Source organism: Suricata suricatta, chromosome 5 (assembly GCF_006229205.1).
Source record: "Suricata suricatta isolate VVHF042 chromosome 5, meerkat_22Aug2017_6uvM2_HiC, whole genome shotgun sequence".
NCBI classification, from domain to species: domain Eukaryota; kingdom Metazoa; phylum Chordata; class Mammalia; order Carnivora; family Herpestidae; genus Suricata; species Suricata suricatta.
This window is the reverse complement of record NC_043704.1, coordinates 23,657,386-23,680,630: the sequence shown is the minus strand read 5'-3', so window position 1 is coordinate 23,680,630 and position 23,245 is coordinate 23,657,386. Positions and strand designations below refer to the sequence as shown.

The following is a 23,245-nucleotide window of genomic DNA, read 5'->3' as shown; positions in this document are numbered from 1 at the left end:
CCACATGGGTTCTACAACAAATATTTTATTATATTTCTCTTATTTCTCTTATTATGTGTTTATTCATCTTTTATCCATTATTTTATTTTTTTGCTTTTCAAAAAAACATGAGTACATTTAACCTATACACAATGTGACCTGTTTATTATGCCTATCTATCTTTTGGTAAAACTTGCATAAAGTAAAATGTGCCCTTAATGAGTTCTGACAAATGTTTATTTATGTATAACTCAATACTGATCAAAACTCAGAAACTTAGCGTCATCCTCAAAATTTCTGGGGTGCCTGGATGGCTCAGTTGGTTAGGCATCTGACTCTTGATTTTGGCCCAGGTCACGACCTCATGGTTTGTGAGATCCAACCCCAGGTGGGGCTCTGCACTGAAGCATGGAGCCTGCTTGAGATTCTCTCTATTTCTCTCTGTTCCTACTCCACTCACTTACACTCACTCACTCACTCCCTCTCTCTTTCTTAAAATAAATAAATCTTAAAAAAAAATTATCTCATGCTTTTACCCAAACAACACATATACCCACCACCTGCCCCAGGCAATTACTATTCTGATTTTTTCATCATAAATAATTTTTAGCTGTTATAGAAGCTGATATAAATGGATTTCTGTAATATTTACTCTTATGTGTCTGGTTTCTTTCATTCAGCATCATATTTTAGCATTCATCCATGGTGTTATGTTTTTCAGTAATTCATTTGTTTTTAAATTTGAGTTATTTCTGGGGCACCTGGGTAACTCATTCAGGTAAGTGTCCAACTTCAGCTCAGGTCATGGTCTCACACGTTGTGGAGTTCCAGCCCCTCATTGGTGCTGACAGCTCAGAGCATGGAGCCTGCTTAAGACTTTGTGCTTCTACTCCACGCACACACTCTCTCTTTCTCTCAAAAATAAATAAACATTACAAAAATTAAACGAGTTATATCCATTTTTTTCTAATTTTTTATTTATTTTTGAGAGACAGTGAGAGCAGGGGAGGATCAGAGAGAGAGGGAGACACAGAATCTGAAGCAGCCTCCAGCTAGCTGTCAGCACAGAGCCTGATGCGGGACTCGAACCCATGAACCGCGAGATCATGACCTGAGCCAAAGCTGGACGCTCAATTGACTGAGCCACCCAGGCGCCCCAAGGCTTCATTGTTTTTTTGTTGTGTTTTGTTCTGTTTTGTTTTTTTGTTTTTTATCTTCATGCTTAAATCCATCCTACTAAACAATTTGTATGACCATTTCTTATAGATACTCTATAAGGGAGATTTTCACTTGATGGGATGCTAAATTAGATATCCTACATTTTCATTTCAAAAACATTAGATTCATTTCACAATCAAAATGCCACCTGCTTACTTGTTGGACACGGAGCACAAAAGAGAACAAACAGAAATCAGGCTCTATTTCAGACTTGAATGGGATATTAATGTGTGTCAGGTTAAACATAGTGGGATCAATTCACAACCCAGTATCTCTTGCTTTCCTTATTAGAACATATTCTACTTTTAATAACTGTCTTTGCCTTTCCATTGTCTTATTAACTAAATAAATATGTACCAAATTAAGTTTAGTTTCTTTTTAATATACTAAGAAAGCAATGTACTATATGACATAATTATGCATATCTACATATCAGACATGTATACACACACACAGAACACAAAGCTGAATTTTGTGTTTTTGTTCTTGGTGACTCACTGAGAAAATATTCACTGGATAAATACTAGGAAACAAACACTGCTATACAACCGAGCAATAAAGTGGTGACCAAAGCAAATAAGAATTTTATTCACGTGAAACTCTTGTTCTGATTTAGGAAGACAGATAATAAGCACAAACTAAAAAAGAAAGTGTACAGTAATAATACACACTTAAAAAAAGGAGCAATAAATTATTACTAAAGATAGGATCATGTTAGGTCTTGGAAGGGAAGGGAGCATTCTAAAAGGTGGAACAATTAATCTAAAGGTCATTAAAACAGGAATAAGCTGATGATGTTAAAGAACAAATAGACATGAGTGGTGTGAGGCCAAGAGGGTCTGATCCAAATGTCAGGTTGGAGAATTATCTAGGTACCAAAATATTAAATCTTCAATCAAAGAAAGGAACATTGTTATTTTTTAATAGAAAGCTCATAAAAGATTTGAAAGATAACTTTAGTGACTTGTGAAGAATGAATTACTGGAAGGTTGGTAGGTGTAGATGAAAGACTTAGAACCAGAAAGACTGAATGGGAATATCTCGAAATGCTCCACATACAGACTTATAGTCTTTGGACCAAACTATTAGTACTACAAGCAGATTGAAATGTATAGTATTTATAGGTAGCTGAGGTAGAGTCCACTACTACTGATTGATTTAGCTTTAGGGTGCAAGAAAGAGAGAAATCATGTTTTTGTCTTAATTAACTGTAGTAATATCGGTGACCATGTACAAAACAATGAGGTACATTCAAGTTCTAGCATTTATTTTTATTTCACTCTATTAATTGGTATTTTTTCCATCAACACTTCTGTTTGTAAATCCTGCTGAGTTTAATTAACCTTAAAGACTTAGGAAGATGAAAACACAAGGTTCATTCCATGCTTGTTATCCATCATAACTTTTTATATTACCATTTCCCCTGCCTTAAGCAAAGAGTTTCCTGTGCCTATTCAAAAATTCACTGTTCGAATTGGGAAATATTATGTTAAATGTTATAAATATTATTATATAAGATCACAACGAGAAATATAACTGATTGGATGGATTGGCTCTCTATTGACCACAAAATATAATACAAAGCATTCTTAGACTAGTACTTTCACATTATCACAATTATAAGACTATGCAGATTTAGGACAAAATATGTTACTTACACAGAGTAGTATTTTTTTAAAGAGTATCAAGTGGCAGAAAAGAGAAATTAAAGTCAAAGGCATACAGAATTACACTCATGTGAAGTCCTCAAATATTCCATTGTTTGCTCTTTACATTTAAATTAAACTTTCACTTATTTTTCATTCTCATTATTTATCTAATAAAATGGTGAATGATTTCTAGTTTATCAAACTCTACTTCTAGTTTTGTTTACTCAAGCATTAATTTATGCTAATTAATATTTAATCAACACCTATATAATCAGGCACTATTCAAAGGCCCAGAGATACAACTGTAAGGAAAAACAAACTATTCCCTTCCGTCATCTAGCTTTCACCCTGCTGGGAAACACATTTTAGTGGAGAAACAAATAAGTGAAAAAATAATTTTTGTTATATATGCTATGTAAAAAAAAAGAAAAGAAAGAATTTTCCTGGTCAAAAATACATGAGCAAGTTGTAAAGATACTGATATATATGTATATATATGTGTGTGTGTGTGTGTAATATATATATATATATATAAGAACTAATATATATATTATATATTATATATATATATATATATATATATATATATATATAAAGAAACTAGCCAAAGTGCGTGTGTGTGTCTGTGTGTGTGTGTCTGTGAGACAGAGACAGAGACAGAAACAGACAGAGAAAGAGAGACTATATGTGTGAAAATGGCTTTTCAATGGGCATAAAGAGAAATACCCAAATCCATACCCCTTTGCTGCCACACAAGAGAACTCCAATCACTTCTACCATCCTGGGGGAAAGTCCAAGAAGCCACAAGTCCAAGAAGATCACAGCCCAGGGGCAGACTTGGACAGATTTACTAAATGACAGACATAGTGACAGTACAATCGAATGCCCCCTCTCCACATGTCACTCTACCATCACATTAGTAGAGGCCTGTATTTAACAGTTCTTCTAACTAGTACATCACGTCCCAGTATCAAGAAAAAAACTATAAACCCTACTAAAGGCAAAAATCATTTTTAAAGAGGAAGAGCTAGTATCAAGACCGGATTCATGGAAAGCAAGGATGTTAGAATTCTCAGACCAAGACTTGTTTTGAATATATGAGTGATATGGTGAGAACACTATAGGACAGCATGAAAGAAGAGATGGACGATGTAAGTAGAATGATTGAAATTCTGAAATATAATCCAAAATATATGTTAGAGATTAAAAACCTCCTAATAGAAATGAAGTTTATATTAGTAAGCTAGACATGGCTCAAGAAAGAATCTCTGAGATTTGAGAAGATCTTAATAGAAAATACCAAAAAAAAAAAAAAAAACCACCCTCAGTAAACAAAACAAAACAAAACAAAACAGAAGACTGAAAAAAAGATCTAAGGACTATGGGACAACAACAAACGGTGAAACAAGAATGTGTAATAGGGATACCAGAAGAAATAAAGAAAGGAACAGAAATGTCTGAAACATTAACGCCTGAGAACTTCTCCAGAGTAATCTCTGACATGAAACCGCAGGTCCAGGAAGCTCAGAAAACATCAAGGAGGGTAAATGCCCAATACAAACAAAACAAAACTATACCTATGCATATAATTTTCAAACTACAGAAATTCAAAGATAAAAAAAAAATCCTGAAAGAAGGTGAAGGAATAGTGGAGGGAACAAATACTTTGTCTATAAGAAGTAAAGGTAGGAATACTATCTCTTATGCACCACAGACACGCATTCACACACATACACACTGATATGTACATATATATATATATATATATATATATATATATATATGTATTACTGCAATGTTTCTGGAGATGGCAATGCAGTTTCAATACTATACCTTTTCAGCATGTAAATTTTCTGACTCACTTTTTATATATAAGTAATATTCCATATTATCAAATACCATAATGAATTTCTCCACTTTTCATTTGCTACAATTTAGATGAAACTTTCAATACTTTATCATATTGAAGTATATTATGCAGGTTTGAGGTTAATTTTTACAGAAATCTAGTTGTAAATGTACACTAAGCTCCTAGGTATGCGATATAGATGAAAACTGAAAAATATTGACAAATTGCCCTCAAAAGTCTATACCAATTTATATTCCCAATAAAGTAAGATAATATATATTTCTCTAGAGCTTCTCAAATATTAAATATTATCCATTTTTGGTCAGTGTAATAAGCGAAAGATATTATTTAAAACATGCATTTTTTTTCTAATCCAGGTTAAGTCTGAGCTTATTTAATTTTGTTTTGGTCATGTTATTTCTTATGAAAAATTTTCGTTCATATTCTGTACACATTTTCATGGAGCTATTTATTTTTTCATGGAGTTATTTAACTTCTCTTACTTTAAAAAATGTATGTGTATTTATTTATTTTAAGAAAGAGAGAGAGAAGGAGGGGCAGAGAGAGAAGGAGAAAGTGAGGATCCCAGATAGACCCCACACTGTCAATGCAGAGCCCAAAGCTGGGCCTGAACTCACAAACCATGAGATCATGACCAGAGCCAAAATTAAGACCTGATGCTTAACCGACTCGGCCACCCAGGCTCCCCTCCCTTATCTTTTAATTATATAATATGACCTTGAATTATTTGATATTGTATTTGTTACAAATACTTTTTCCAGTGTATCCTGAAATTTGGGTTTTACTTATGATGCCATTAGTTATGTGAATCTTCCAATATCTATTAAGAATTGATGAATTTTTATGAAATATTTCTTCCTTGATGTGCTTTGAGATGTTTTCATCTTGTTTTCCTTTAATTTGTTGAAGTTGCAAGTAGTAGTAATGTATTTTCCAACATAAATGCTACTTGTCCTACCCAGATACTGAAGATAGTTACTAATTAAGTACACGCTGAAGAAATTAATTTGGTGTCTCTGTTTTACTGTACAGACAACAGAACACAGAAATGCATATGCAGTGAGTTGAGAACTGGGCATTTGGTTTCAGGGAACATCTCTTAACTACTCTGCTGTACTTGTCATTTTCTGCTTAATAATCAATTCTAGACACATGGCAGGAGTATATTTATTTTGTATCAGTGTATACTTTGTGAAATTGTCTATAAATTGTGGCATACGTTTTTATGTCAATTCAAATGAAATATTCCCTGGCCACTTTTTATAATTCCACAGTAAAATCAGTAATAATTCTGATACCCCTTCAAGAAAAGTTAAATATAATTTAAATAAGATAGGAATTAGACTCCTGTAAAGTGTATGTGTTCCTCAGATATTTTCACCTAAGGGTAAGTAAAATATGCGCTTCATGCTCCGACTGTTCTTTTATGAGCTCAGACTAATGCCTAGTGTTAATCAAAAAGACAAAATTAGATGGCTCGGTCACTTGAGCCTCCAACTCTTGATTTTGTCTCAGATCATGACCCCAGGCTCATGGGATCAAGCTCCGCATTGGGCTCTGTGTTGAGTGTGGAGCCTGCCTAATATTCTCTCTCATTCTGCCACCTCCCCCATTTGCTCTCTCTCTCTAAAAAGAAAAAAGAAAACACACAGTTATATTGAGTTCTTATGTACCATTTGTGTGAAAATAACTACCTGCATTGCTATGCATATATGCTAGTATATGTATAGAAGGAATGTAACACTGATTGTCTCCTTGATAGGGAACTTAGTATCCTGTAAACAAGGAATAGTGGAGAGGTGTACTTTTCTCTATGTAGTCTTTTATAGAATTCCATACTATATGAATAGGCTAACTAGTTAAAAGTTTTAAAGATTATTAAAGTAAAAATAAGGGAGTGCCTGGGTGGCTCAGTCAGTTAAGCATCTGACTTCCCTCAGGTCACAATCTCATGACCTGTGGGTTTGAGCCACGTCTTGTTCGCTTTGCCGTCACCTCAGAGCCTAAGTCTGCTTTGGAACTTCTGTCTTCCTCTCTCTCTGTCCCTTCCCCACTGGTGCTTTCTCTCTTTCTCTCTCACTCTCTCTCTCTCAAAAAAAGAAGAAAGAAAAATAAGTATTTTTAAGACAATTCACCATGTTCTCTTGTAACTAATTTCCTTTTAGTAATGTTTATTTTACATTTCTAGAGTGAAGTTGTTTGTTTATATATAACTTTCAATAGGGATGCTGTAATTAAATTTAAATTCACTATCTTCTTTTTTCTTGCATTCTGTTTTGTTTCATCTGAACCTATTGTTAATGTAATTAAAAATGAAGCCCAGCCTTTTGAATCCCTTTTTTTTTTGCTCAGAATCATTAATAGTCACATTTTCCCAAAGAGTATCATCCTCTATGTCATCAAAAGCATTGGAATCTTGAAGAATTTTTTATTTTTTATTCTTTGTTAAATTTTAGTTATTATTTTGAGAGAAGGAGAGAGGGCATGCCCCCATGGTAGAGGGATGAGATAGAGGGAGAGAGCAAGAATCCCAAGTAGGCTCCACATGTCAGCACAGAGTCTGATGCGGGGCTTAAACCCAAAGACTGTGTGTGAGATCATGACCTGAGTCAAAACCAAGAGTTGGATGCTTATTGGACTGAGCTATCCAGGCGCCTCTCATGAAAAGTTTTTTACTGAAGAATAACAACAGCAAACAAAACAACATACAACAAAAATTTAATGGTGGTGGGCTCTTTAATCATCTTTACTATTATGTAGATCTTGCTTACTTGGAGCTCCTATTCAGGAAATGTTGCTGAATGTGTCTGAATCTACCAGGCATTTCTATTTTAGAGGTATAAAGAATTCTTCACGATTAACAATAGATGATAGAGTTCTAGATGTTCTTCTATTTCTACTGACATCCATTCTTCAGATTTTGAGGTGCAAGTATGTGAGGGACCTACGGACTGAGATAGTTCTGGTACCCAATCTGCCACGTGATGGACAGCGTTTTACTCATTCTTAACATTTTCCTGTTCGAGTGTCAGCATTTGTAAGGTCTGTTAAATATTTGCGCCACTGTTGGGGTTTTATTGTTTGCTTTGTTTTGTGTGTACTCCCAGTTTACTTGATTTTTAAGAACTAACTTTAATTTCATATATCTGCCATTACAATATTAAATAAATTTAATGAATCCTGAGTTCCACATCACATCCCTCCCTGGCCTTGAACCCTTGACAACCATTGATCTTTTTATTTTCTCTGTAACTGCCTTTTTCCAGAATGTTATAGAATTGGGATTACACAATATATAGCCTTTTCAGATTGGTTTATTTTCCTTGGCAAAATGCATTTAAAGTTCTTCCATGTCTTTGGGGCTTGATATCTTATTTGTCTTTATTGCTTAATAATACCCACATATATGGATGGATCACAACTCGTTTATCCATTTACTTGTTGAGAAATATCTTTGTTGGTTCCAATTTATAAAACTTGTATAAACATGTACAGATTTTTATGTGGATCTAGATTTTCAAGTCATTTAGGTAAATATGCTAGAGTAGAATTGCAGGATTGCACGGTAAGACCCTGTCCCTGGTAGAAGACCTTTATCTCTCTCCTGAGATTTTTTTAATGTGTGCCATAATTATAACCTGAATTTTGAATGCATCATTTCTAATCTTTATATCTCACTTTACTCATTATCATCACTAAATGCCTTCCTTATTGTATTGTTCATTTTTTGAGGTATGAGACTTTGAAGCAAACCTACTTTTCACAATTATGAAAAATTACAAGCACTCTTTTATTTGAAAAAGCCAATAAAGATGGCTTGGATTTGAAATTACAAATGAAAACATCATGCATATATGTTATAATATTGTTATCTTTTCAACTATTTTCTTGAAAACATAATATGTTAAGTCAATATTATATTGTAGTTACAGTCATTCATATAAATTCATAGAGGCATTTAAAACAAATTTTATCTTCCAAATTCTAGTATAAAAGCAATATTGCTGATGCTATATTTCAAAAAATCAAAACATATTGCTAGTTAGAAGGAAAAAGCTATTTAATGTCATAATTTTCTTTAACGAGGTATTTTTTAAATTTATTTCCCAAAATAAACTGCACAAATTTAAAATTTGAACTTTTATAAAAGATTGACACAGTTTTGATGAGAAAAGAAATCTAGACAAATGAAATTTCTTCTTTCTATTTTTCTGAGTGAAAATTACATGGGTGAGATGAATTTAAATGAAAAAAATTCTTAATGGTATTCTTTTTTTAATATTTATTTTGAGAGAGAGAGAGAGAGAGACAGAGAGAGAGAGAGACAGAGAGAGAGAGAGAGCACAAGTGCTGGAATGGCAGACAGAGAGAGGGAGACATAAAATCTGAAGCAGGCTCCAGACTCTGAACTGTCAGCACAGAGCCCATCATGGAACTTGAGCCCATGCACCCTGAGATCATGACCTGAGCCAAAGTCAGAAGCCCAACGCACTGAACCACTCTGGCAACCCCTTTTCTTTTTTTAATTTAATGTTTACTTTTCAGAGAGAGGGTGCACAGGGGAGGGAGAAAAAGAGAGGGAGAGAGTAGAAGAGGGGCAGAGAAAGACAGGAAGACAGAATCCCAAACAGGCTTCCCACCATCAGTGCAAAGCCCCAAGTGGGGCTCGATCACATGAACTATAAGATAATGATGTGAGGCAAAGTCCTATGCTCAACCAAATGAACCACCCAGGAGCCCCTTAGTGGTAATTTTAATATGACCATGTTGGATTTGAGGAAGGGATTAAGTGGAGATTCTAATCTATGGCTCATAATGCATCTGTTTTGACATTATATGAGTAATGTTGTTTATTTGGTTGGTTATTTTTCTAGGAAAGATGGATCAAAAGAACCAATAGTGGAGATGAGAACAGAGGATGAACGAATTACTAATCATGAGGATGGGAGCCCAGTAAATGAGCCAAATGAAACCACACCACTAACAGAACCTGAGTATGTAACTTCAAATGCTTAACTATTTTTGGATAAATATTTGTAAAATGGTAGCATATATATGCAATAATATCATTTGTGGAAAAGTATTTCTTTTTCAAAGAAAATGCATGTGACTATTGAAAGTCCATTTTCTACCAAGACATTCCACATGAAAATTTTGTATCAATGCCAGAGAAAATCTACTGTTCAAACATATATTTATAATTTTATGTAAAAATGTCAAAAAGATGGAAGGTGTTGGAGTTGGATTTTCTTACACTTAAATTACTCATTAAGAAAGTCATACTTTCAAATGTGATTTTTACTGAAATAAAAATGTGTCAGGAAATTAACCATTATTCTGAATATGAATATGGCAATTTAAAATAAAAATTAATGGTGTGAAATATACATACATCTATATTATGAAGAAAGAATATTCATTAGGAAGTGGAAAAATACTGTTAAATTATCTATCATTTTAATACCTATATAGGAAATGGTCCTTGCTCTTCATTCAAGATTATTATTTACTTCTTTCTACACCCATCATAGTTCCATTATAGCTATAGCAGATATTCCAACTAAATTTTCAAAGATGATGAACATGTGCAAAGATGATGTTCAGGCAAATGAAAGCTAAAATGATTAAAGCCAAAGGTGTTATTAAGGAGTGATAATAGTATTCTGTGGAATCTATTGGATACTAACAAAACCAGGTCTATCACATTATTCTTTAGTGCTCACTAAAATTACTTTTGAATTTTATTCCATTTTATTTTTTTAAGGATCCCATTTTCTTTACTAGCAAACATTCCTTTGCAGAAAAATTTGATTTAGGCTTCTCATCCTAAATTCAAAGATGATTGTTGTCACAGGTGAAGAAAATAACTTGTTTCAGAAATCCCTCCTCTCTACTCTCAAGGGGCTGAAATAATTACTATTTAGAGAAATACAAAGTACTACTCTATAGCTAAAATTTCAGTCTAAATCCTCAGGTCATGTCAGTGACTGTATTTAGAGATTATTACCTTCTAAATTGAAGTTTACTTTTGTAGAGGTAGCTTTTACGTGGTGGGTTCTATAGTTTCCCCTTCAGAAATCAAATGTATTTACAATGAAGCAAAATACTACACAACAAAACAAAGTTCTATCTATTAGTGAACACATTCAATGAGAGATCAGTGTGTTTGGAAACTGAGAAATGTAAGAACTTACAGTATTATAGAACACTGTTATAAATTACTATATTCTACTCCTGAAACCAATACTACACTGTATGTTAACTAACCTGAATTTAAATAAAATCCTGGAAATAAATAAATAAAGATTTGAAACTGCAAAAAAAAAAAAAAATCCAGCGAAGACTTCTCTTACACGTGACAGGGTATATTTTGCAAAAATAAAACAAAAGCAAACCAAAAAAGATGTTTTAATAACTACTCCAACCCTCAACTACAAAAAAGAAATACTCAATATATAAATAATAAAAGTAAGGGTAATCTTTAAAAAAAAACAATTTAATGTAAACATAAGTAGTGAAAAATTAGATATGCAGGAATTAATCATCCAAGAATTAGTTGAAAACACTGGTTAATTACAAACTCCATCCCTAGTTCTTTAAAAATGAGTATATTAAGCATTATGCTAACCTCCCATACACACTCTAAATTTCTCTATGTTCTGTTTCTAGAAATGACCCCTTGTTTTATCTATTTTTGTCAATGTGTGCAGTACTTGGGAAAGGGAGGAGGGAAGAACTGTAAAACCACTATTTAAAATATGCGTAAAAGAGCCTGCCCAGTAAACGCCAAGTAGAAGATCTCTCATTCTCAGCAATGGGCCCTAGTAGTTTTTGTCTATGACTTACCTTTGATTGGTTAGTTTTCACATAATAGCTTTCATCTCCTCTTCCATTCAAAAATATAAAATAAATTATAAGTAAATCCCAGAGAAAATAGCATAGTAATGTTCACTACCCCACAAAATGGTGAGGTTAAGTACAGAACCGAATTTGAAATTTTTTGATATAGGGTTATATTTTGTCAAGGGAGGGAATTTACCCTCAAAACCATGTACACGAGGCATAATAGTAAACCAGCTCAAGACTGATAGAAAAAAACTATAAATCTTAAATTATTGTCATCACAGTAAGATTTGTGAAGCTATCTTAATATTACAAAATAAAGGCTGTTATGCTTCATAGATTATAGTTGAAAAAAACTTAAAATATGCTCATAAGTGATATAAAAATAATAAAAAATAATAGTGAAAAGAGATCAATTAAGGAAATCACACACAGTAAATATAGAAAAGTGAGAAAATGCTGAAATATATTTATTTTCATTAAGTTCCAAGAATAGAACTAGTTTACCCAGCTTTTGAAGTTTAAATATAACAATATGGCAGCAACTAGTAATTGATTTTATTAAAAAAAACCTTAGGTACTAGTAACTCGTCTAGTTGACATAAAAATATTAGCTTTTTGAGATTCCAAACAATTATGTTTTTCATATCAATAAGTGACTATCAAATCTAAGTCACCCTATTATAAAAGTTTTGGTCCATCTTAATCTACAAGTGTATTGTTTTACTCATCAATCTGCAATATGTCACATCTTTACAATAGACAATATTGTCTAACTATTTACTTATTTTTCTATCAATGTGATATCACTTGAACAATTCTGATTTTTTTCATTCTAATAATTGTAGATATTTCCTTCTGTAAAACAGTAACATATAGTAGGGAATATCCCTGAAATTGTCCTAAAAAGTGAAGTTTGCGATTTTCCTTTTTCCTTCCAGAAAATTGCCTTTAAAAGAAGAAAATGGAAAAGAAGTCTTAAATCCAGAAACTATAGAAATTACGGTTTCTAACGACATCATCCAATCAAAAGAAGATGACAGTAAAGCATAGCAGATTACAGCACTACCAAGAGCATTTGGATTGCAGTGACCCTATGACCAAAACTATTCCATTGACCTTAATTTCTTGGGAAACTTCTAGCTTGGAATAGCTTGTACACATATACATATGATGAAATATTCCTGCCCATGGTCCATTACCTTTTGTTGTTGTCGTTGTTATTGTCGTTGTTTATTTTCTTATGAATTTCAATATAGAGACCTGACTGGCACCACCTTCTGGGTATCAATTTGATTCTGTGATTCAAGTACTGCAATTTGTTTTACAGCTGAAGTGCTCGATTTCTTAAGAACTCTATATTTCATCCAACAACCTCTCCAACACATAGGGGTTTAAGACAAAAAACACAAAAGAAACCAAAATCTTTGTGAGCTAAATGTGTAAGAGAGCCCTGCATGTCTTTAATCCTATCTTGGGCAAATAGATTATTAAAGTGGATTTCAGTTTAAGATGAAAAGAGTTAATAAAGGTTACACTTTTTATCAGGAGAATTTCAGGGAACTTGGGCTTGAAGGAGCCAGTTATCTTGAGCAGATATTAAAAATTGAGAGAAACTTTGGAAAATTCTCTTGAAGGTTTAATTACAGTGCTATTTCAATGTTCATTTTTGATAGACTAAAGTGCCAGATTAAAATTGTTACCCATCTGAAAGAATATTACTTGTATGTAAAATTAGATGAGAAGAATTCCGTAAATCTCTATCTCTTTATATATGCCATAATCACTCACTATGGATTACACAAAACAATAAATGTATTACAAGTGAAAATAATATTGATTTCTGCCCTCAGCTTCAAATAAAGTACATTGAAATGGTAACAATATCAATGTTGTCTTGATATATTTATAAATATGTGATTATCTTTTGCTTTTTAAATAATTTTATCAAAACACACGTCATTATTGTTCAAATACTTTAAACTCAGATACATTTTTTGACCATGATTTAAAATACTCTTTGTTTAAAACTTCATTTTCCAAATGTTATAGGTCAGTCATTAAATGTAATTGGCTAATGGAAACTAAAATCCTTAATGGTTAAATTAAGAAGAAATTAACACTTAAACGTGCCATAAAAGTGTCAGTGATAACCGACTGAATTGTCACTACTTTTTTTCTTCCGGATGTTGTAGCTAGAAGTCATTTTAAGATTTTGATAAACAACTTTGGTTGGAGAAATTCCTTGGGTATTCAACACAAATTTCTAACGTTACTTGTTAAGGCCTATACCAGAATAAAATATTTATTAACTTCCAAGCTATGCAAACTCCCAGAGGTAAAAGCCTGAAACATAATTTTCACTTATACGGGAAGTAAGATAAATGTATTTATGATTATAAGTATATATACCAGTTGGGAGCAGGTTTTTGATTATTTTTTGCCCTAGAGAGCCAAAGGTTTCTTTAGGTCCCATTACATTCATAATCTTTAGTGTTTCAGGTGGTATTACAGCTCAGATCCTGACTGGTTGGGGAATGTGTATCAATAGAACATTGGAAGAAAGTTTTCACAGTGAGGAGTAACCTGCTTAGCATGTCTCTCTATGGAGATAATTTGATGAATATTAAATATAATATTAACACTACCCATGGACACTTCTGTTTACAGTGTTTGAAACTGTCAGGCAAGGAGAGACAACTAAATATTTTCACAAAACTTTAGTTATCAGCAGGACAGAACGTGTCCGTCGGCATGTTCTCACACTAAATCTCCAGTATTGTTAGCATAATTCACAGAATTACAGTGCAGGAATCTCTTGTAGCTACTTTTGTTCTGGCATAATTTGAATAAAAGGAATTCCTGTGCCCACCTATTGAGTAGAAATTTGAGTAGAAATTATCCAACTGGTCTTTTGATGGATTTGACTGCTGTTATTTAAGTTGTATGTTTGTCTGATCACCTATTTGCTTTATCTGACTGTTTTCTCCCTTTTGGTACCAATGTTCTAAACTAGTCAAAATACTTGAATTTGTTTGTGCAAAGTAAACAGGCTTAGTAAAGTGTCCATGAAGCAATAGCCATGAATGCTAATTTTTCCTGGATAGGGCTACATGGTTTTAAACTAATAATGGTGAAAGAATTAGAAAACCTGGGAAACCACTTTAGCATGTTTACTGTTATTATATTTGTGCTATACTTCAAGAGCAGAGAAATCATAATAAAGAACAAATATTTTTGCGTTTCCTCAATCTGACAGTTCTGTTTCTCTCATTTCTTTGGATTTTCCATGTAAAGTGGTTTACTTAAATATTTCTTTTATATAAATATATATATATACATAGACATATATATGCTGTTAAATTTCTTGCCACTAATGTGGAATAATGATCTGAAGTTAGCAGATAATTTTGAAACTAATTGTAGACAGGTTGTTTCAAGTGCACTGTTTCAATTGTCTGAGTGGTCCTTCCTTATCTCTTGTCTTTGAAATCTATGCCATGCATAAGCAAGGCAATACTGTGATTTAATTTTTTTAACATTTCAATGGAATGCTCCAACTTACTCTACTTGTAAAAGTTTCCAAATAAGCAATGCTTGTAGTAAATTGTAAAATATGAGTAGAATTGAAATAATCTCTTCTTATTTTTCATTCTTATTCTAGATAAAACATACCATATTACTGTATAAATGTTATTTTTACTGTCTAAGGGTACTCTTAAATAAAATGTGTATAATGTCAAAGGAGTTGGCTGAATAAAAGTAGGGTTAAGTAGTCAAAACCCTATTCTATTTTAAACAAAGAGGAAAATATCACTGAAAATATTGGTATTTCTTGTTAGGTTAGGTGCAATTAGGCAATGACAATCTATATTCAACAACATGTAAGAAATAGCAGTAATATCATCATTTTGACATGTTTTGACTTTAAAACTGGCACAAACTGATGTGTTGACATATTTTACAATGACCTACAAAAGAACTTAAAATTTGTGATTTCTAAAGAATTATTTATTACTCTTGTAGGTTGATATATTGTCATTTTATTGATGCTAATGTCTAACATTAATGTAATGTTTCTCAAATTTTCCCTTATTTTTATTATTATTATCTGTAAAAGCATTTCTCAAAGACTATTTTATCCAGGAAAGTTTACATGAATGTTAGTCTTTGATTTAAACATTTATATAAATAGGACTTTATTGATCAAATTATTTATTTGAGTGCCAACAATTAATTGTAACTTTATAATCATACCTTTATTTTATGCTTCTTATTTAAATAATTAAGATATATTTGTGCCTTTGGATTAGCATGACATTCTGCTTTATTAAAAGAAAAAAACAACTGTGATCTTTATTGATATATTTTGCTGATATTGTGACACTTAAATTGTACTGTCTTATTTACATTTAGCCAAGAAGCTCAATTCAAATGACTTTACTTGAGTACAAAATCTAAATATAACAAATTATACTATGTAACTTTTTTCCATTTATGACAAAACAATTCTTTTGATGCACACAAAATATATTTTATTTTGTCTGTACTGTTGTTCTAAGAATTAATACGTTCCGGTTCCAGATATGATTAAAATTGTGTTTTACCACTTGTAAGACAAAGACAACAAATGACTTTTTAAGATAAGATAAATGATTTTAGTGTCACTTGGGTCTACATTATCCTGTTGTATATTTGTTTGGGGATCATAGATCATCCTTTATTGATGATAAGATAATCACTGATAAAAATATCTACAACTGAAATGATAGAAAGAATACTCTCTATTCTTAACTTAAGAAATATTAGAAAAGCATATTACAATTACTGTTTAAAATTACAATGGTCTTTTTCATGAAGAATAATGTGAGTGCTCAATTTCAATTGCTCATGGAATTATTCTCACAATCATATCCAGAGTGCTTACTTGACAAACTTTATGAGTACGTGAAGATATTTTTTAAATGAATTGTTTGCATTATTTATCTTTAGAGAGGAAAGATTTGCATTTTCTAATTAATTCTTTGAAGCATTATTACATTGTCTCTCACACTGAAATTGCATATGGGAAGTTAGTGCATGCTAAAATTAAACTGTAGAAGGCCACAGAAATGAAGTACTTCAATCCTAAAATGAAAATCTTTCAAGAAAGTATTCTACTCGTGGGCTCAATCACGTTCTGAGATGAAACAATTATATGTGTAAATGGGAAACTTATAAAAAAGCCTACCTGTAGTACTTGCTGAACCAATATAATTTCCAGGTCCTTCATCTCCCTATTTTAAAAATTGCATTTACTCATGTAGATGCAGCTGTTTAACAACATTATACAAGATTGCTAATAGATTATTTCCCCTCATATACTTTTATATATAATGCTTAATATTTATTTTATAACACATTTAATATTCTTAATAAAGTAGCTCAATATTCACTATAGAATTTTATCAATAACTTAAATACTTTAGCTGGTGACACCACTTTAATTTTTTTATGTAGTTTTCAAGATTTGACCCACATCATGTTCCTAATTATGAATATAAAAACTGGTTATATAAATTTAATGTTGCCACTTTTTTCCATCTAAAATGAAAACACATAAAACATATTACAAGTAACATCTGGTTTTAGTCTTCCATGGGAAAAAAAAAGAGAGAAGCATGACTCAGAACACTTCAGACCCCAGCCAGGCATAGGAGAATAGAGGAACAAAGACTGAGAGGATCCAGAAAGGCAAACTGAACTACATTTGGGATAGATCAGAAGGACATTAGCGGGAGAAGTGCTGGATCAGGGACTAGGAACACTGCTTAGATAAAAATTAAGGTCAATTATACTGATGCAAACAGAAAATGTAGTGAAATCCAGAGGAGAAAAAGTTAACATAGTCAGAACCTAAGATTCAATTTTGCAGATAGGATTTTTTTTTGAGAACCATATGCATTATATAAAATAAATGGTACTGTTAAGAGCAAATATATTTGTTCCAATTCTTAAAGGAATGTTTATGGTTTAGCATTTTTGCTTCTAAGCTCTGTTAGGAATGTGTGAACTTCTTAGAAATAAAGGTTAAAAAAACTTTTTATTTCTTTCGGTGTATGAATTCTATGCTGTGTTCAGTACGCATTAAGACATACTATTATTTTCTTTAACATATATATCCATTCAAATTCTATACTCTTAAGTTAACTACCACAAAGTTTTCTTATTGTTTCAAGATGGTATTCCCTATGAAATGCTGTATATATATATGTCTAAACTGTAAAAATTATACTGCAAATGTTGAAGTTTTGTATTTATGAGAGACATTGAAAGTATGGCTTACAGTATATCAAAATTGTCACTCTTCACCATTTGTATATTAATAGTAAAGATACTTTTACTTTAATAAAGTGTTGCATTCATGTTTATTTTGAATAATATCTCTGCAGTGAGTGAGCTTATGGCTTGATAAATATTTTCATTTTTTTAAATTTAGAAATCTATATTTATTCATAGAGGAAAGAGAATGCTTTCTGCCACTTTTCTTTATCCTGAGTCCCAATATTTTGGTAATAAACAGTTGGCATCAGTGTTTCTCAAAGTGTGACCCACAGACCAGCAGCATTAGCAACACCTGGGAATTTGTTAGAAATAGTACGTGTCTGGACCCCACGACATGCGTCCTAAATCAGAAGAATCTGGGAGAGAATCTGGGAGTTTATGTTTTAACAAAACTTCCTCATGATTCTGAAGCACACCGAAATTTGAAGTTCAGTGGGTTGGAGATGCATTTTGAGTGACAATCTAGAAGTTAATAACTTCTAGTTCTTTGGGGAATTTTATTTCTCATTATTATATAGATTATCTACTTGCAGGATTTCATGAGTTATAAAAGAAGCAAAGCTAATCATTCCTCACATACTTCTATAAGGTGTTTTCATTTTTTTAATCAGTGTAAAGTTCAACTTATTCTTAAATGAAAAAAGAAGTAAATATCAAGTTTTCACAAGGGAGCAATTTTTAATATAAGCCTTACAACTACCACAAAGTACATACACGTATAGAATAAAAATCATCAAGTAGGTGGTCAAGAGTGAGAAAAACAAAACATTAAAGAGGTGGATATTGTGCCTGTCCTGGTAGTACCCTATATTTAATTAAAAGAACAATGATAATAAATATAAAATATACCATGAGAAAGAGAATAAAATGAGGTCTCTGATATATGATAAAAATGGATCACATAACTTTGTTAGTATTTTAGATAACTTCTATTTCTTTCTAATATAAGCCATCGCCTACTATAATTCTTTTTATTTGTAACATGGGTAATGAATGCGTGTCTCCTATGATTCATGTCATATATGGAATCAGCACCTTAAATTTTGTCTTAAGATTAATTAATCTTTTTTAATGAAATTTCAACATACAGGTTAGAATGTTCTTAAATAATAAATAATACTTTCTATTTTATGTGAAGTGGCTTATATATAAGTACTTGTCCTTGGCATAACTTTGTTCTCTAAAACAAAATATACACGCTTGGGTATTTTAACTTTCCTGGATAACTTTACTCTCCTTTCTCAGACAGAATTTTTTGTGGGGGGCATGGGAGAGGCAATGGTACTATTTTACTAGAATAATATTAATTTGAACAAAATTTAATTTACTCTGTCTTTTTATTAATCCAGTAGGCTATAAAGGCAGAGACTTGCAGTATTAAGATATCTTAGTATTAGAGAAAAAAAACTCACCTGATGATCCATTTCATATCAACGTCTCTTCTTTCACCTCCAATTTCCACATTTCCACATTCCCTTCAAGATCATGTTATCTTCCATTATCTGCCATAGCACAAGCATGAACCATGTCTGAACGTGACCTGACAAAATTGAGATATACAGAGAAAGGGATGATTGCCAAAACCAGGTGACTCACATTGAGAATCAAGCTACTACACACATTCTTAGAAGAGTCATTTTATGAAAGGAGGGTTGTAGAAGGACGACGTAATGTCCCCCCTTATGAAGGCGATGGAACATATACTAAAGATCACTCAGTGGGGGTTGGGGAAGCCTGACCATGTGAAGCTCTCCTGTCACTTCAAATGGAAACACCCCCTTGAAGAGCAAAAATAAAATTTTCACTCTTCAAAAACCAAGAGATCCACATCTCTATTGTCCAGAGAAAAAGATGAGAGAAGAATGCCATAGTTCTTCTATGACATTCGGGGATAGAACTGAGGTCACTAAAGTAATATTAAACAATATATAGAAACCAGATATTGGAAGTAGAACATTCCTGGGCTCACATTCCAATTCTACAGCCTATTTCCAGCTCTGAATTTAAGCAATTTATGTAAAAATTAAACCTTGATTTCATCATCTATAAAAGATGGTTTTAAAGTAAATAATATTAATTTCCAAGAGTTGATGTAACGATTTATTGAGATAATCTTTACAAAATTCCTTATGCAGTGTCTACCACACAAAATACCAATAAGTGGTGGCTACAATTATCTTTGTATTTGTCATATTTCAACACTATTTTTTTTTTTGAGAGTGAGAGTGCAAGCAGGGTAGGGTCAGAGAGAGAAGGGAGTGAGAATCCTAAGCAGGCTCTGCGCTGTCAGCACAGAGCCCAATGCAGGGCTTGGATTCATTAACCATGAAATCCTGACGTAGGACAAAATCAAGACTCGGGCACTTTAACCAACTGAACCACCCAGGCACCTTTCAACACTAATTCTAAAAAATTGTGTCAGACAGCTACTTCCTATCTTTTAGAGATAAATAAATCATTTCCTAACTCATTTAATTATTTATGAACATGTTAAATTTGAGTCACTGAAAAAGATGAAAGCATAATTTCCCATTTCATAACTTCTATTTCTGTTTTAATTATCTTTGGCTGAATAACAAATCAAGACACAGTGTAATGGCTTAACCCATCAAAAATATATTATTTTTCATGACCTAATCTATTAACTTGATTCATCTTAGGGATTATTTTACTCCATATGGTATGGCTGAGTTCACGTGTGTGGCTACTAGTTTTTAAGGGGAAACATTACAAACAGAAGCCTTGGTATAGAGAAGACTGTTTGTATCACACTTGGAATATTCAACTGGTGAATAAACATATAGGCAATGTGTGACCACAATGGGGTGTGTCAAGAGACACATATATTTGAGCAGCACTCATGCTATAAGTATAGAAACACCTTCCTTCTGTTTCCTAATGTTTCATATCTTTTCCACATGCAAAACTTACTTATCTCCTTCCCAAGTCTTATTTCATTATGCTAAGAGAATCAAGCTTAAATTTCAGACTTACTTCAATTAAATACATTTGAGGTGTCAATAAGACTCCTCAGGTCTTATGTCTTGGGTACACTTTTTCAGTGCAGAGACCTGAGCCCTCAAAAGACCATTTAACTGCCCCCAGAAATCTCTACAGACAATTGTGAGACACAGCAGAAAATTAACAACTGACATTGCCATGTAAAATAAAAAAGGAGAAAATACAGGAATTCAACAATTACGTGTCTATAGAAATTTTGAAATCCAACCAATCAAACATTACCAGTTAGAGCCCCTTGCCTCCATCATAAAGCACTTTCCTTGGCTTGGACCCAGTTCTACTTTCCCTGGGAATGGTTACTAAACCCATGACTCTCAGAGACTCTTTTAGTTTTAATTTTTCAAATGTTTTTTTAAATTTATTTTTAAGAGACAGAGAGAGACAGCACGAGCAGGGGAGAGACAGAGAGGGAGACACAGAATTCGAAGCAGACTCCAGAATCCGAGCTAGCTGTCAGCACAGAGCCTGACGCGGGGCTCGAACCCACGCACCGTGACATCATGACCTGAGCTGAAGCTGATGCTTAACCAACTGAGCCACCTAGGTGCCCGTCTCAGGGAATCTTAAGGTAATTCTTTGAGGTATTCATCCTTTTCTGTAGGAAATTGTGATTGTAGCTGAGTAAATTTCTAATCTTGCTATCTAGCTAGATATATCTAATACTTAGGAATGTATTTTAATTTAAACCAAGTTCTATTAAGTTCAAGCTAATATAACTCTTAAAAACTGTGAGGTTTTTTATGTATCCAATTATAACCACTATATTAGACAAAATCCACCTTCTCACATTTAAGACAGTCCACTCTTTATGCTGGGCTGCAAATTGAGGTGCTATTGAATACTGCCCTTAAGTTTCTTAAAATTTTATTTATTTTATTAAGAAAGTTTACAAGCACTTCCCTAACTTTCTTTTTATTTTAATTTTTTTTAAGTTTTTAATGTTTGCTTTTGAGAGAGTGAGACAGAGCACAAACAGGGGAGGGGCAGAGAGAGAAGGAGACACAGAATCTGAAGCAGGCTCCAGGCTCTGAACTGTCAGCACAGAGCCTGATGAGGGGCTTGAACTCAAAAACAGTGAGATCATGACCTGAACTGAAATCAAATACTTACCTGACTAAGCCACCCAGGCACCCCACACTTCCCTAAGTTTCTATGTGACCTAAACAAAGAATACCCTTATTGTGATTTTTGACTTTAAGATTATATTTTACTGACAATAGCCTAATTTGATATTTATCTTTTTGCCATTTTTTACTTTAAGAAATTTTTGATGGCTATAAATATGGGAAGGAGAGAATAAGTCTTGGGTAAAATTTAATTCCTCTAAATTCTGCTTAAAATTTGAGCATATATCTTGTTAGCACATCTGTCTCTTGAAAAATTTTATCATACCTGAGAAGAAAAAAAAGACAGTTACCTCGTTCCGTATGTTGCCTGGAAATCTCCCTAGATTCACAAACTCCTTAGACACATTTTCTGTTTTCCATTTTATCACAGGTAACACTTTCCCTCATCATTGTCTGTATAAAACTTGGTTATCTTTGTTCCAGTCTCTAACAGCAACAGTTCTAGTGGACTTCACAGTCACCTTACCCATTTCTGTAGCTCCTATCCAGTCACCAAGTTGAGGAAAAAGTTTTAGGTTTTGTTACAATAGTAACTCACTTGCAGGTACACTTTGTATTTCCCTAATCTGAGTTGTATTGTTTCCTATTACTGCTGTAAGAAAGTTCAAGGAAGTTGGTCACTTAAAACAAAACAAAAAAGAAATTTATTAATTCACCGTTTCACAGATGAGGTTCTGATATGGGCTTCACCAAGCTAAAATCAAAGTGCCTGCAGGATTCTGTTAGTCTGAAGGCTTCCAGAGTGTCTTAGTTGGTTCAAACTACTATAGCATGTTACCGTAGTATCCATGGCTTAAAAAGCATTTGTTCCTCATAGTTCTGGAAGCTGGAAGTCTGAGATTAGATTGCTAGCAAGGATGGGGTCTTGGTGAAGGCCCTCTTCCTGGTGATGTCCTCACGAGGCCTTTCCTTTGTGTGTAAAAGAAGAGAGAGAAAGAGAAAGAGGGGAAGAGAAAGGAAGAGCAGGGAGAAATCTCAATTACAATTCTCCTTTCCTAAAAGCATTAACTTCCTCATGAAGGCTTGACTCTCATGACCTATTCTAACCCACAGACCTTATCTCCAAATATCACGTTGGGGATTAGAGTTTCTACATATACATTTGAGGGGGATAGAAATGTTCAGTTCATAGCATGAAGATTGCCCACATTCCTTGCCTCACAGTAATCCCCCATCTACAAAGCCAGCAATTGCATAACTCAGACCTCTGTTTT

The 23,245-nt window shown here is 32.9% G+C and overlaps 1 protein-coding gene across 1 annotated transcript in view; it reads left to right on the top strand.

Moving 5' to 3' along the window:
- Window positions 1–13,445, top strand: part of NCAM2 (neural cell adhesion molecule 2) — a 500,345-nt gene extending 486,900 nt beyond the window's left edge. The window contains exons 17-18 of the mRNA XM_029939114.1: window positions 9,591–9,710; window positions 12,501–13,445. Of these exons, the coding sequence (XP_029794974.1) occupies window positions 9,591–9,710; window positions 12,501–12,612 (232 nt within the window). The 3' untranslated portion in view covers window positions 12,613–13,445. The remainder of the gene's footprint in view (window positions 1–9,590; window positions 9,711–12,500) is intronic.
- Window positions 13,446–23,245: the final 9,800 nt, after the last annotated feature.